The 14,458-nt window shown below is 42.0% G+C and overlaps 1 protein-coding gene across 2 annotated transcripts in view; it reads left to right on the top strand.

Moving 5' to 3' along the window:
* Window positions 1-14,458, top strand: part of lamp3 (lysosomal associated membrane protein 3) — a 34,606-nt gene that overhangs the window by 4,773 nt on the left and 15,375 nt on the right. The window contains exons 2-6 of one of the 2 annotated variants that reach the window (XM_033032168.1): window positions 881-1,413; window positions 5,510-5,626; window positions 7,587-7,647; window positions 11,744-11,917; window positions 13,757-13,919. In XM_033032168.1, the coding sequence (XP_032888059.1) occupies window positions 881-1,413; window positions 5,510-5,626; window positions 7,587-7,647; window positions 11,744-11,917; window positions 13,757-13,896 (1,025 nt within the window). In that variant the 3' untranslated portion in view covers window positions 13,897-13,919. Of the gene's footprint in view, window positions 1-880; window positions 1,414-5,509; window positions 5,627-7,586; window positions 7,648-11,743; window positions 11,918-13,756; window positions 13,920-14,458 lie in introns of those variants that run through there. The other variant, XM_033032169.1, reaches the window with a different exon arrangement.

Raw genomic sequence — 14,458 nt, 5'->3', positions numbered from 1 at the left:
AGTAGGGGATAGAGTCTTTACAGGAAGCAGGGTGGGAAGAAGTGTAGTCAAGATAGCTATTGGGAGTCAGTATCGAGAGTTAGTATCATGTTTGGTACTGACATTGTTGACTGACATTGTCTGAAGAAGGGTCTCGACCTGAAACGTCACCCATTCCTTCTCTCAAGAGATGCTGTCTGTCCCACTGAGTTGCTCCAGCATTTTGTGTCTATCTTCAGTGTAAACTAGCATTTGTAGTTGCTTCCTACACATTGTTCTATGTACCATATTTTGGGTTCCAAATTGTTCACGGGGGTTACTGCTGAGTTAAGGGCCTGTCCCACGAGCATGCGACTCCATGCGGCAAGCGCGACCTAACATGGTCGCTTGAGCCGTACAGCCTCGCGGGGCCGGTCCCACTTCGATCGTCGGAGCCGTGTGGAGTTGTGCGGAACTGGTCCCGACATCGCGCGGGGCTCCGTAAAACTGACCGTGTTCAAAAATTCCGCGCGGCAACGGCCTGCCGGCCCGCAGCCGCCTTGACGCGTACGCGACACCGCGACAGGCGTGCGCAGCGTCTTGACGATGTACGTCACGCGCGAACCTCCCGTGGCCTTTGCTCGAACTTCATGTCACTCACCTCCAGGCGGCCCCTGCTTTGGTCGCACTCGCCGCATGCAGGTGCATGCTGGTGGGACCGGCCCTGTACGGGGGTCACTCGACCTCCGCGCGGCCCCCGCTTCCGGTTTGGTCGCACTCGCCGCATGCAGGGGCATGCTGGTGGGACCGGCCCTGTACGGGGATCACTCGACCTCCGCGCAGCCCCCGCTTCCGGTTTGGTCGCGCTTGCAGTACAACTTCTACATACAGCAACTTAACTTTTTTCTTTTTCTTTTTGCAGGGCTGTTTATAAGTTGTGCTGTTACGTCGGCAGAAAATGCTGCAGCAACAACTACACCAAATACACTTGCAGCACTTAACAAGACCTCTCTTACCACACCCGCGCATGTGACCAACACAACTAAGCACCATACCACACCCGCGCATGTGACCAACACGACTACTGTACATAATACCACAACTGCGCATGTGACCAACACAACTAAGCACCATACCACACCCGCGCATGTTACCAACACCACTGCTGCAAACCATACCACACCCGCGCATGTTACCAACACCACTGTTGCAAACCATACCACACCCGCGCATGTTACCAACACCACTGTTGCAAACCATACCACACCCGCGCATGTTACCAACACCACTGCTGCAAACCATACCACAACAATGCATCCACTAACAACTGTTCTGCCTACATTATCGCCCAATTCCTCTCTCCCAATAACTGGCCAGTATAATGTTACAACGAAGAATGCTACTTGCATCAAGATAACAAGTGGAATACAACTTATTGTCATCGCAAAGCCTAAAGTAAGTTTTATTTATGCGTTCGGTAAGCAACACTGCCTTTGCTCGGTCTAATGGAATAAGAAATCCTTACTTGAGACATGTCCTTGTAGCTACAAATTGGGATTATTTTCAAGTAATACAGACAATAAAAAATGTGATTGTATTTTAAATTTGAGTCACTGAGGTTTAACCAATGCATGTTAAAATGCACACTTCTGACATGTGCTTCCCATAATTGGGTGGTTGAAAATCCAATTGGAATGACAAACGCTAACTCTATAGTTTTATGGGTGGGCAACAATATCCCAATTTTGTAATGTGATATATTTTTCAATGCCAATTATAGCAATGCTTCTGGTGAAGCAGAAAATCAGACTGCAATTTCTCTGCATTTTTCGTTGCATGGGGTAGTCGCCCCCTTCCTTTTAAAAAGGGAAAAAGTCTCAAGCCTTGTTAGAAATGTTACCAGTAAGACTTATTTACTGAATTTATTGATTAGTTGTGATATTGCAACTTGCTCCAATTGTCTACGATTGTTTAGAGGTGTGCATTTAACTCCAGCATTCGAGGCAATTCTTTTTGTTGCATTTCTTTCATTCTTGTTATCAGAATAATCTTTGCTTTTAAAACTAACCACGTTCCCCTTGCATTGGTTAGCTGGGCCTGTTTAATAACTGCTTCACATTTCTATACGTTCAGGATCACTCTGATGCTTTAACAGACTGTTTTAAATATCTGTAGTTAAACGATTCATTGGAAAATCTTTGCTTTAATTCATGTTGTTCACATCTATGCATTTTAGGCTTGTTCAAGCTTTATTCCAGAAAGAAGAATATGGTTTCTTTGGTTCCAATTATTTTTATAATTGCGATAAGAATTTCACAGGATGTGTCCTGGATTTTTAGTTCATGCAACTTTCCTTGGCGTTGACAAATGTTGTGTTCCGATGCTTTCCACCATATTGTGTATACTATTCTCATCTTGGTATTTTGTCCATAAACATAATCCTTCATCTAATGTAGTATTCTGTAGTTTTGATTGGAATCTTATGTGGGAGACCTTGCACGGTGGTGCAGCGGTAGAGTTGCTGCCTTGCAGCGCTTGCCGCGCCAGAGACCCGGGTTTAATCCCGACTATGGGTGCTGTCTGTATGGAGTTTGTACGTTCTCACCGTGACCGCGTGGGTTTTCTCCGAGATCTTTGGTTTCCTCCCACACACCAAAGCTGTGCAGGTTTGTAGGTTGGCTTGGTTTGTATACTTGGTATAAGTGTAAATTGTCCATATTGTGTGTAGGCTTGTGTTAATGTGCAGGGATCGCTGGTCGGTGCCGACTCAGTGGGCCGAAGGGCCTGTTTTCACCGATAATTTCTAAACTATTGTTGTGCAAAACTGATGTTTGGCGAGTACTGATAATTCTGTCGACAGTATGATTTGTGTTGTAGTTAATTACTTGGTATTCTCCGCAACAGTGTGTACAAGGGGGGAATTGTTATTATAACATCACCAAGGGCAATTAACAGGAAATTGCTTCAGATACTCGCTCTAAATTGTAGTGCTAGAATTTAATAACACCATAAAACGAAAGTGATGAAAGTCCAGTGAAAAGTTGGCCTTCCTACCATTGTAAAATGGGTGGAGATTTTATATTAATGTTATCGCCAGATTTATATTTCCATTGACTGAAATCGTTTTTGTTCTAATCAAACCTATTATTCAGTTTATCCATTTTGTCAGCTGGCACTTGTGGATCCATCACAACTAAAACATGTCAGTTGTGATATGGCGGTAATTAGCCTATCCAAAGGTATGATTTGGCGTTTACTATGGTTCTTGTATTAATTATTAAAACCCTAGTACCTGAGAAATGAAGTTATAGTACCTAAACAAGGATTGGCTGTGTGTGTGGAAAGACAAAGTGCCGTAGTAAAGGGCCTGTCCCACTGTACGAGCTAATTCAAGAGCTCTCCCGAGTTAAAAAAAAATAATCAAACTCGTGGTAAGCACGTAGAATGTACGTAGCGGGTACGTCAGAGCTCGGGACTCTCTTAGCGGCTCGTAACGCTAACGGCAGGTACTCGGGAAACGTGGTAAACTCGTGAAGACTCGTGAACATTTTTCTGCACACACGGTGGCGCAGGGGTAGAGTTGCTACCTTGCAGCGCCAGAGACCCAGGTTCGATCCCGACTATGGGTACTGTCTGTACGGAGTTTCTATGTTCTCCCCGTGGGTTTTCTCTGACATGTTGAAAAATGTCCACGAGAGCCCCGAGTACCTACGAGCGGCTATTACCGTAATTCTCCGAGTTCGAATCGGGGGAAACTCGGGAGAACTTTTGAATTAGCTCGTACAGTGGGACAAGCCCTTCACTCATTGGATTAGGCAGCATCCTTGTAGAACATAGATCAGTGATGTTGTAGGTTGGGACCTTTGTAATGAGAAGTGGGGGGGGGAGAAAGCTAGAAGAGTAGAGGGGCAGGACAAAGTATGGCAGGTTATCGGTGAACACGGGCAAGGTGGGGGGGGGGGGGTGGTTGATAGGCAGATGGTTGGACAAAGGAGAGAGGTGAACACGCAAGATGTGAGACCAGTCTTTTGAGAGCTGAAATGTGAAGCTAGAGGATTGATTAGGTGCGAAAACGCAAGAGAGATTGGGGGGGGGGGGGGGCGCGGCGGCAGAGGGGTGATGGGGAGCTGGGGCTAGGTTCGATGGGGGTTCCGCAGGGTGGGGTGTGAGATTAGGGGTTGGGAGTAGCATGGTTAGAATTGGGGAAAGCGCAGCAGTACCCAATGGTACCGTTATGGAGGTTCCTTGTTTGAAGTGTAGAGCAGTAGGACTATATGTTGGTGGAGCTGGCAGTGTGAGACTCCCAGTCACATACACTGACTGAGACTAACCAGAGTCAGTGGAGGTGAACTGAAGGATGATACCGAGAAGGGGTAGAAATAACACCTTTAATGTATCAACTGGAAAGAATGAGTCGACTGGGCTTGTATTCACTGGAATTTTGGCATGTTGGCCTTTATAACAAGAGGATTCGAGTATAGGAGCAAAGAGGTCCTTCTACAGTTGTACAGAGCCCTAGTGAGACCACACACCTGGAGTATTGTGTGCGGTTTTGGTCCCTAATTTGAGGAAGGATATTCTTGCTATTGAGGGAGTGCAGCGTAGGTTTACAAGGTTAATTCCTGGGATGGCGGGACTGTCATAGGCTGAGAGAATGGAGCAGCTGGGCTTGTACACTCTGGAGTTTAGAAGGATGAGGGGGATCTCATTGAAACATATAAGATTGTTAAGGGCTTGGACACGCTAGAGGACGGAAACGTGTTCCCGATGTTGGGGGAGTTCAGAACCTGTGGTCACTGTTTAAAAATAAGGGGTAGGCCATTTAGGACTGAGATGAGGAAAAACCTTTTCACCCAGAGAGCTGTAAATATGTGGAATTCTCTGCCACAGAAGGCAGTGGAGGTCAATTTACTGGATGTTTTCAAGAGAGATATTGCTCTTGGGGCGAATGTAATCGAGGGATATGGGGAGAAAGCAGGATCAGGGTATTGATTCTGGATGTCCAGCCATGATCCTATTGAATGGTGTTGCTGGCTTAAGGCCGAATGGCCTACTCCTGCACCTATTTTCTATGTTTCTAATGATCAAACATGTAGCATGATTGAATTCGTCAGGGGGTGACCAGAGACTCCGTCATGGATTAAACCAATAAACAAAAATACATTATGAATACATGTGGAATATGAAGTGTTGCACGATGAGAACCTGGGGCACACTGGGGCGAACACAAGACGCGGGGACCCTGGGCCTGGCTACTTGCTCTGTGGCCAAAAACTCTCGTCAAAGAACCAGGGCTGTAATCAGCATCTAGGCATGCACTTTAACAGAAACCTGTGAAGGCTTCCCATCTCAGATCAATTCATACCCAAAACTTGCATGTAACTAGAGGTATAACAATGAACTGATTTGCCTTGACTCTGAGTTGTTGAATACCTGAAAACATTTTTTTCTTTTGGAATTTGTTTTACAGTTTTTATTGTTCAAGCTGTTTTAAACAGGATTTGTTTTAAATACTAATGAAAGAGTTGAACTGCAATTTTCTTTTACACAGAACATGTATTTCAATATTCTGCCTGGGATAATTGTGCCTTCGGGGAAATGTGGAAATGTTGCTCCCTGGATCAATTTAAATTTTAAAGCTGGATTTTTAAACTTCACCTTTGGGCAGGTGAGTGAGTTCATGTCGTCTAATGCATACTAGTGTGAGTGGGTACAAATGAACAGTGGTTAGCTGACTTGATGAAGCGTTGATCCATATGGACTTGGGAGAAAAGATGCTTTTAATGTTTAATACATTTGGGTATTATTATCTTTTAATGATTTCTACCATTTTAAAATTTGCTGACAGATTAATTAACTGTGAATTGATAACTTGAAGTAAAATTTAAATCTGATTTTTAAATACACTAAACTTTGGAGACTAGCTAGTGTGCTGATGCAGGTTAGATTAGTTTTTGACACTTTTAAAATATATTTTTAAACTTGTTTTGTACTGGCATCCACTTTGAAGAAATAACTTTTGTTTCTATGGCATCTTGCACACTTCCTAAAGATCAAATTACTGATGTGTTCACTTGTTGGCCAGTGATTTGAAATGACACATTGTGATAAGTTCATTTTAATGGTCACTAATTTATAATGCCACTAAAGTGGTAACAGAATCCAATGCCAATTACAAAGGAAGATAGACACAAAAAGCTGGAGTAACTCAGCGGGACAGGCAGCATCTCTGGAGAGAAGAAATGAGTGACCCTTCTTCAGACTCGATTGCAAAGGATGGGCTGGAAAAACATCTATATCGCCATGATTAAAGCATCCGAGCAACTGGCAGTTGTTTTTGTATAGGAAGGAACTGCAGATACTGGTTTACACTGAAGATGGACACAAAGCTGGAATAACTCAGCGGGACAGGCAGCATCTCTGGAGAAAAGGAATAAGTGACATTTCTGGTCTGAAGAAAGGTCTTGATCCGAAACGTCTCCTATTTCGTATCTCCAGAGATGCTGCCAAACCTGTTGAGTTACTCCAACTTTTTGTGTCTGTTGATTTTGTGTCTGTTTTTGTTTTTTAAACATTCTGCTGGGGAGTACCTATTGGCAGAGATAGACGTGAAAATTGAATGATATAATTAATCCAAACAAGTATGCATCAAGGGACTGGTACTCGTTTGATCAGTTGTAATGAGTTTTGTGCAAGAAGTATTGGGGATAAATTACTTTTAAAATTGCAAATAAATAGGTTTTCATTAGAAAAGACAAATTGAAGATGCAAGCTTCAGTTACGCCCCCTGTCTATCTGTACTTGGATGGCTGGCCTTGTAGTGCAAGTCATGGCTTCAACAGTTCCAGCAAAGAGCTCACACAGATTGTTCATAGAAAAATATTTGCAGGACTAGGCCATTCGGCCCTTCGAGCCAGCACTGTCAATCAATATGATCATGGCTGATCATTCAGAATCAACAACCCGTTCCTGCTTTTTCCCCATATACCTTTAGCCCTAAGAGCTAGATCTAACTCTCTTGAAGACATCCAGTAAATTGGCATCCACTGCCTTCTGTGACAGAGAATTCCACAGTTTCACAACTCTCTGGGTGAATAAGTTTTTCTTCATCTCAGTCCTAAATGGTTTACCCCTTATTCTTAACTGTGACCCCTGGTTGTGGACTCTCCCAAAATCGGGAACATTTTTCCTGCATCTAACCTGTCCAATACTTTAAGAATGTTATGTTTCTATAAGATTCCCTCTCATCCTAAATTCCAGTGAATACAAGCCCAGTCGACCCATTCTTTCATCATACGTCAGTCCTACCATCCCGGGAATTAACCTGGTGAACCTACGCAGCACTCCCTCAATAGCAATAATGTCCTTCCTCAAATTATGAGACCAACCTCTTCAACTGAAGTTCTTTTGCTACAATAGCATTGTACATTACTTGTTATCATTCCATTGTATGCCATGCCATGCTCCAACTGCAGAGACTAACATGAGAAACCCATATAGTTATTGAGTGAGGCCTAAACCCACTAGGAAGATCAACAAGTGAATGCTGGTTCTACAGATGTAATTGTCCCTGTAAGTGAGCTTTTGTTGTAAACTTTCAGGTAACTTCAATAACTTTCTTCTTACAGGATGGAAAAAATTATTACATCAGTGAAATAAGTACTACCCTGCATTCCATGAACAACCTGGGTAAATTGAATACTTTTTCACATGACTAAAAGTTGAAAATTTGAAACAAGATTTTGGTTTTAATTACTTTGAAGTTAATTCCATGCTCTGTGTATATATAGATAATAATCTGCCCCCTTGTTTTTGCCGCCAAAGTGGATAACCTCACATTTATCTATATTATACTACATCTGCCACGCATCTGCCCACTCACTCAACCTGTCCAGGTCACCCTGAAACCTCCAAACATCCTCTTCACAGTTCACACTGCCACCCAGCTTTGTGTCATCCGCAAACCTGCTAGTGTGGCTCCTAATTCCCTCTTCCAAATCATTAATATATATGGTAAACAGTTGCGGCCCCAACACCGAGCCTTCTGGCACTCCACTCGCCACTGTCTGCCATTCGGAAAAGGACCCGTTCACTCCTACTCTTTGCTTCCGGTCTGCCAACCAATTTTCTATCCATGTCAACACCCTACCATGTGCCATGACATATACCATGTGCTCTAATTTTAGTCACCAGTCTCCCGTGCGGGACCTTATCAAAGGCACATCCTCAAAAAATTCCAGAAGATTAGTCAAGCATGATTTCCCTTTCATAAATCCATGTTGACTTGGACTAATCATTTTACTGCTATCCAAATGCCTCATTATTACCTCTTTAATAATTAACTGCACCCTCTTTCCCACCACTGAAGTCAGGTTAACTGGTCTGTAATTCCCCGTTTTCACTCTCGCTCCTTTCTTGAAAAGTGGGATAACATTAGCTATCCTCCAATCCACAGGAACTGATCCTGAATCTATTGAACATTGGAAAATGATCACCAATGCGTCCACTATTTCTAGAGCCACCTCCCTAAGGACCCTGCGATGCAGACCATCAGGCCCAGGGGATATATCATCCTTCAATCCCATTAGCCTACCCAATACTATTTCTCACCTAATGAAAATGTCTTTCAGTTCCTCTACCCCCTTCGATCCTCTGTCCTCCAGTACATCTGGGAGATTGTTTGTGTCTTCCTTAGTGAAGACAGATCCGAAGTACCTATTCAACTCTTCTACCATTTCCTTGTTACCCATAATAATTTCACCCGTGTCTGCCTTCAATGGACCCACATTTGACTTTGCTACTCTTTTTCCCTTAACATATCGAAAGAAGCTTTTACTGTCCTTCTTTCTATTCCTGGCCAGCTTCCCCTCGTACTTCATATTTTCAGCCCGTATTGCCAGTTTTGTTTCCTTCTCTTGTCCTATGAAAGTTTCCCAATCCTCTGGCTTCCGGCTACTCTTTGCTGTGTTATACATCTTTTCTTTTAGTTTTATTCTATCCCTAACTTCTCTTGTCAGCCACGGTTGCCTCCTACTCCCCTTAGAATCTTTCTTCCTTTTTTGAATGAAATGATCCTGCGTCTTCCAGATTATGCCCAGAAATTCCTGCCATTGCTGTTCCACCGTCATTCCTGCTAGGATCCCTTTCCAGTCTACCTTGGCCAGCTCCCCTCTCATGCCTGCATAGTCCCCTTTGTTCAATTGCATCACTGCCACTTCCGATTTAACGTTCTCCTTCTCAAATTGCAGATTAAAACTAATCATATTATGATCAATATCTCCAAGTGGTTCATTTACCTCGATTTCTCTTATCATATCTGGTTCATTGGACAACACTAAATCCAGAATTGCCTTTTCTCTGGTCGGCTCCATTACAAGCTGCTCTAAGAATCCATCTGAGAGGCATTCTACAAACTCTTTCTTGGGGTCCTGAACCAACCTGATTTTCCCAGTCTACCTGCATATTGAAATCCCCCATCACCACAGTGGCATTACCTTTGTTACATGCCAGTTTTAACTCCTGCTGCAACTTACACCCTACATCCAGGCTACTATTTGGGGGTCTGTACATAACACCAATTAATGTCTTCTTGCCTTTACAATTCCTCAACTCAATCCACAGTGACTCTACCTAGTCAGTCCCTATGTCTTCCCTCGCAAGGGACTGAATTCCATCCCTCACCAGTAGAGCTACCCCCCCCTCCTCTGCCCACCTGCCTGTCCTTTCTATAGGATGTATAACCCTGAATATTAAGTTCCCAAGCCCGATCCTCCTGCAGCCACGACTCAGTAATCCCCACAATGTCTTATCTACCAACCTCTAACTGAGCCTCAAGCTCATCTACTTTACTTCTTATATTTTGCGCATTCATATACAATACTTTTAATTCCTTACGCATCTCACCTTTCACATCAATCCCTATTACACTTAGCCATATTCTCCTATCCCTTTGTGAGCTTCCTTTCCCATTAATTCTGGGGTCATTAACCATCCCTATACTCTCTCTCCCTTTAACTCCGTCCTCGACTATCCCATTTCACACCCCACCCCCCCCCCCCTTATTCAGTTTAAAACCACCCGTGTAGCAGTGGCAAACCTGCCTGCCAGCTGGTCCCCCACCTGTTAAGATGCAATCCGTCCCTTTTGTACAGTTCCCCCTTACTCCAAAACAGATCCCAGTGATCTAAGAATCTAAATCCCTGCCCTCTGCACCAGTTCCTCAGCCACACATTCAGGTTCCGTATCTCCCTGTTCCTGCTCTCGCCAGCACGAGGAACTGGAAGCAAACCGGAGATAACAACCCTGGAGGTCCTGCTTTTCAGCATTTTTCCGAGCTCTCGAAAGTCATGCTGCAGAATATTCATCCCCTTCTTTCCGACATCATTTGTGCCGATATGCACTACTACTTCCGGCTGTTCACCTTCGCCCTTGAGGATTTTCTGCACTCTGTCCGTGACACCCTGGATCCTGGCACCAGGAAGGCAGCACATCATCCTCGAATCCCGTCTGTTCCCACAGAAACCCCTGTCCGTACCTCTCACAAAGGAGTCTCCAACTACAATGGCGTTGCCTGACGTTGGCCTCTTTGGTTTTGGCTCAACAGCCCTTTTTGCTTTGCAAGCCAGTCCGCCGCTCAGTGTGATAACGTCTTCTGTCCCATCAGCTTCTAAGTGGGTGAACCTGTTCACAAGAGGCACAACACCCGGGGTTGTACCTCTTGTTTTGCTTCTCTCGTTTTACTTCTGTCCCCTTATTAATATAATTGGAGCTTGACTATCATTTAACTATTTAGTAAAATGTGTTCACATCTGTGCTCTTATTAGTATTTAAATATAACTGGAAAATTGGTCTCGATATACTGTGTGGAAAGAGCCCTTCGGCCCACATCAACCAGTGATCACCCGTACACTAGTTCATTACTACACACCAAGTACAATTTACAGAAGCCAATTAACCCACAAAGCTGCATGTCTTTGGAATGTGGGAGAAAACCCATGTGGTCACAGTGAGTAAACATACAAACTCCATACAAGCAGCACCCGTAGTCAGGATCTAACCCGGGTCCCTGCGCTGTAAGGCAGCAACTGTGCTCATCGATTTCCAAGATGGCGCCCAACCAAGGTGACTATTTGCATGCTAGCCACAGAAGCAGATCTACCAACTCATTACAATTGCTCCACATTCTTAAATATCTATTCCTACAGCAACATTCATCTTACCACAGCCGGAGAGCTGATCTACTATACCCCTTTGGTGACCTTTGCACTATCCTTGATCGGATTTTGCTGGCTTGACCTTGCACTAAATGTTATTCCCTTATCTTGTATCTATACAATGGAAATGGCTCCACCGTAATGTATAGTCTTTCTACTGACTGGATAGCACACAACAAAAGCTTTTCACTGTACCTCGGTACACGTGAACAATAGACTAAGCTAAACACCCTAAAATTAGTCAACCATGTATCTGACTAGCTTCACTATTAAAACTAAATTTCCAGTCACCATTCAGGACATTATTTAAAATTCTTCTACTTTAACACTTGTGAGGGAAATGTGTTGGATGTAGAAATGCTCTTGTGCTAAACATTTGTAGTGTGTACACATTAATCCCAAATTAAATTCTATTTGTAGTGCAAGCAGAATTGCTACTAAAATGTACTACACTTTATGTGCATGATTGTTGAAATTTGATCTCTGGACTTCAAGCAGTGACTGTGCTGCAATTACAACATATATCACTTCTAGTTCTGGGCAATAATTGTTTTGGAATTCTTGTTTTTCAGGGAATACTTATACAGGAATTATAAAGAATATGAAGCTGTTTCATACTAAACTTGGTCACTCGTACAAATGCAAAAGCAAGCAGGTTGTGGCGTTTTCAACTAATACTTTGCAAGTTTTGTTGATTGATACTCAGCTCCAGGCATTCAACATCCCCGGTGGAACATTTGGTAAAGGTAAGATTCTAATCTAACTTTTTAGACAGGAAATTGTCTAATGTTTTTATGAATTTTACTCCCTCCTCAATTTTCCTTTGAACATATTTTCACACTGAGAAAAACTAGTTCAGGAAAAACTAGTTCAACTTCATTCTGTTTACTACTTTCATGAAAGAATATATTAAGGCTGAAGTACTTTTGGTTAGTAAGAAACAAAGATATTCCTATCCTTGGAGTTTATGACAAGCACTATCTGCTCCATTGTCTGAATGCAAATTATACTTGAATTGCTATTTATTCAGTTGTATGCTTCTAAACATGAAATATATCCAGTTTTATCATAAATGTATCTCTTGTATTTTTACATGGAACTAATTTATAATTACTGATAATAGGTTAGTGCTTACAGTGCTTAGAATTTGAGTAACTGATTTTTTAAAGATTACTACCACTTTCTGATCCTTTAATACTTGCACACATTGCTACACTACCTGTCTAATTAGTGTCCTTGTACTGCAATAAAACTGAATGTAAATGTAATTGAAAACCTGAAAAAAAAAAAATTGAGCTCCATCAATGTTGAATTGACTTTTCTGGGCTTGTGAAAATGACCAAAGTCTGGTGCAAAGGATTGCAGAAGTTCTGGTCTGCTCATTTTCATAATGGGGCAAATTTGTCTTGAGTTGACCCAAGACCTTGGGCAGATAAGAATGCACTTGCTCGAATACTTCTCTGATAATTCATCTGAGTTTACTACTTGGGGTTATCCCTCTTGCCAAACAAAGCTTGCATTGGGGAAAAAACATTTAAATGTACCCCCATTTTATTTAGAGTTGGGGGAGGAAAAAATTCAGGTGCCATTTAGTGTTAGAATTACATGCCTGGTCAGAACCTATTTGAGCTCTTGTTTTCTATAAGTGTTTTTTAAAAAGTGTATAATTGTCGTCATTTGCACTAGTTGGACAGTGGGCTGAACAGATGTACATGCACAATTAACTTCTGAAATCCAAAGTTGTCCATAACTTCCAAACTTCACAACACTAAATATCAAAATTCTAACTTAATTGCATCCAACGAGGTGATGTTAATCAAGATTGAACCTATAAAAATTTAAGGTTTGTCTAGTGTTTTTGGCTAAGTTAACTTCTGGGTAAAATAGCTGTGTGGAATGTCTGCTTTATACAGGTCCCTGATGCCCATGAATAAATCTTTAACTTGCATAGTTACTGTCAGTCAGTGGCCAGGAGCAAGTCAAACGTGGTGCTTATCAACATTACTGGATATGTTTGTAAATGTTAACGGTTGTGATGTAGCAGGGATCTGGCCTTAATATGATGTGGGAATTTGCTGCAGTGCTCCAGTTTCTCTCTCCATCTCCGATTCGTTACTATAATTTGACAATTCCCAATAAATTGGACAAAGTGGCAAAAGAATCAAAATTCTTTGCAGTTGAATAAGGGGGGAAATGGGACAATGATTGCTTAACTGGAAGTTGGCTTGGGTAGAATAGGTTTGATGGCATGTTAGACATCTACCCAGGAACGATCGATGTAAAACTAGGCCGACCGTCTGGAACTCTAAGCTGTTTTTGTAATAAAAGGCAATTTACATTTTATCTTAAAGTAGTTACTTGAAAGGCAACCTTCTGATTATTTTACCTCTATTCTGTAACTTGCTTTTGTTACCTAGAGCATGTTGAGGCATTGGTGAATTTGTTATTTTTGCAAGTGTCAAATGGACCACATTGCAGTGGAGACTTGAGCAATCCTTGCATCATTCTTTTTCATGATATCCAGAATATGCCTGACATGAATTGACTAATTATTCCTAATGGCTGATTTCTGACTCTGCTTTTAGAAGGAAAATGTGCAGCAGATGCCGAGAGTAAAGTACTTCCAGTGTTAGTGGGAATCGTTTTGACAGGATTGGTCCTAACTGTGGTTGTTATCTATACAGTTGATAGAAGAAAGAAATCTGAAGGATATGAAGCAGTATAAAACTGATTTTTTTTCCCCAAGCATAAACACTGTGGAAGAGATTCTATCAATGGCATTCTCCCTTTTGATCTGCAGCACTTGTAACTTTCTTTCAATTGGCTTTTCTGTTCACCCGTATTGTAGTAATTAGGGCATTTTTGTCTTTAAATGGTTCCATGATTTCAGTTGTGGGCAGATATGCAATTGGGGTTTTTGGCAGCAACTGTTTGGAATGTATGCTGATATTTGCATAAATATATCCATATTTGTATATCTATTTGAATAAAGTTTTTTACCACCAGTTTTTGAAAAAAATTAGGAGGGCCAATTTATGTATTTGCATATTCTTATACTTGATGTATTAAGAACTGACATGCTTTGTTGATGTAATATTGATATGCTGTTTATAATTGACATTTGGGAGGGAGAAATGTATAAGATGACTTTCTAAATGGCACAGGTTAGAGTAATATATACAAAGTGACGGCCAGTATAATAAAGTGCTTTGTTTTTTTTAATCTCCTTTGGGTCGTAAACCAACTGTTTAGGTTAAATTATTGCTTTTATTTTAGCATCTTGTAAA

This window comes from Amblyraja radiata, chromosome 13 (genome assembly GCF_010909765.2).
Source record: "Amblyraja radiata isolate CabotCenter1 chromosome 13, sAmbRad1.1.pri, whole genome shotgun sequence".
NCBI classification, from domain to species: Eukaryota; Metazoa; Chordata; class Chondrichthyes; order Rajiformes; family Rajidae; genus Amblyraja; species Amblyraja radiata.
The sequence above is the reverse complement of the archived record's forward strand: the minus strand, read 5'-3'. Positions and strand labels throughout refer to the sequence as shown.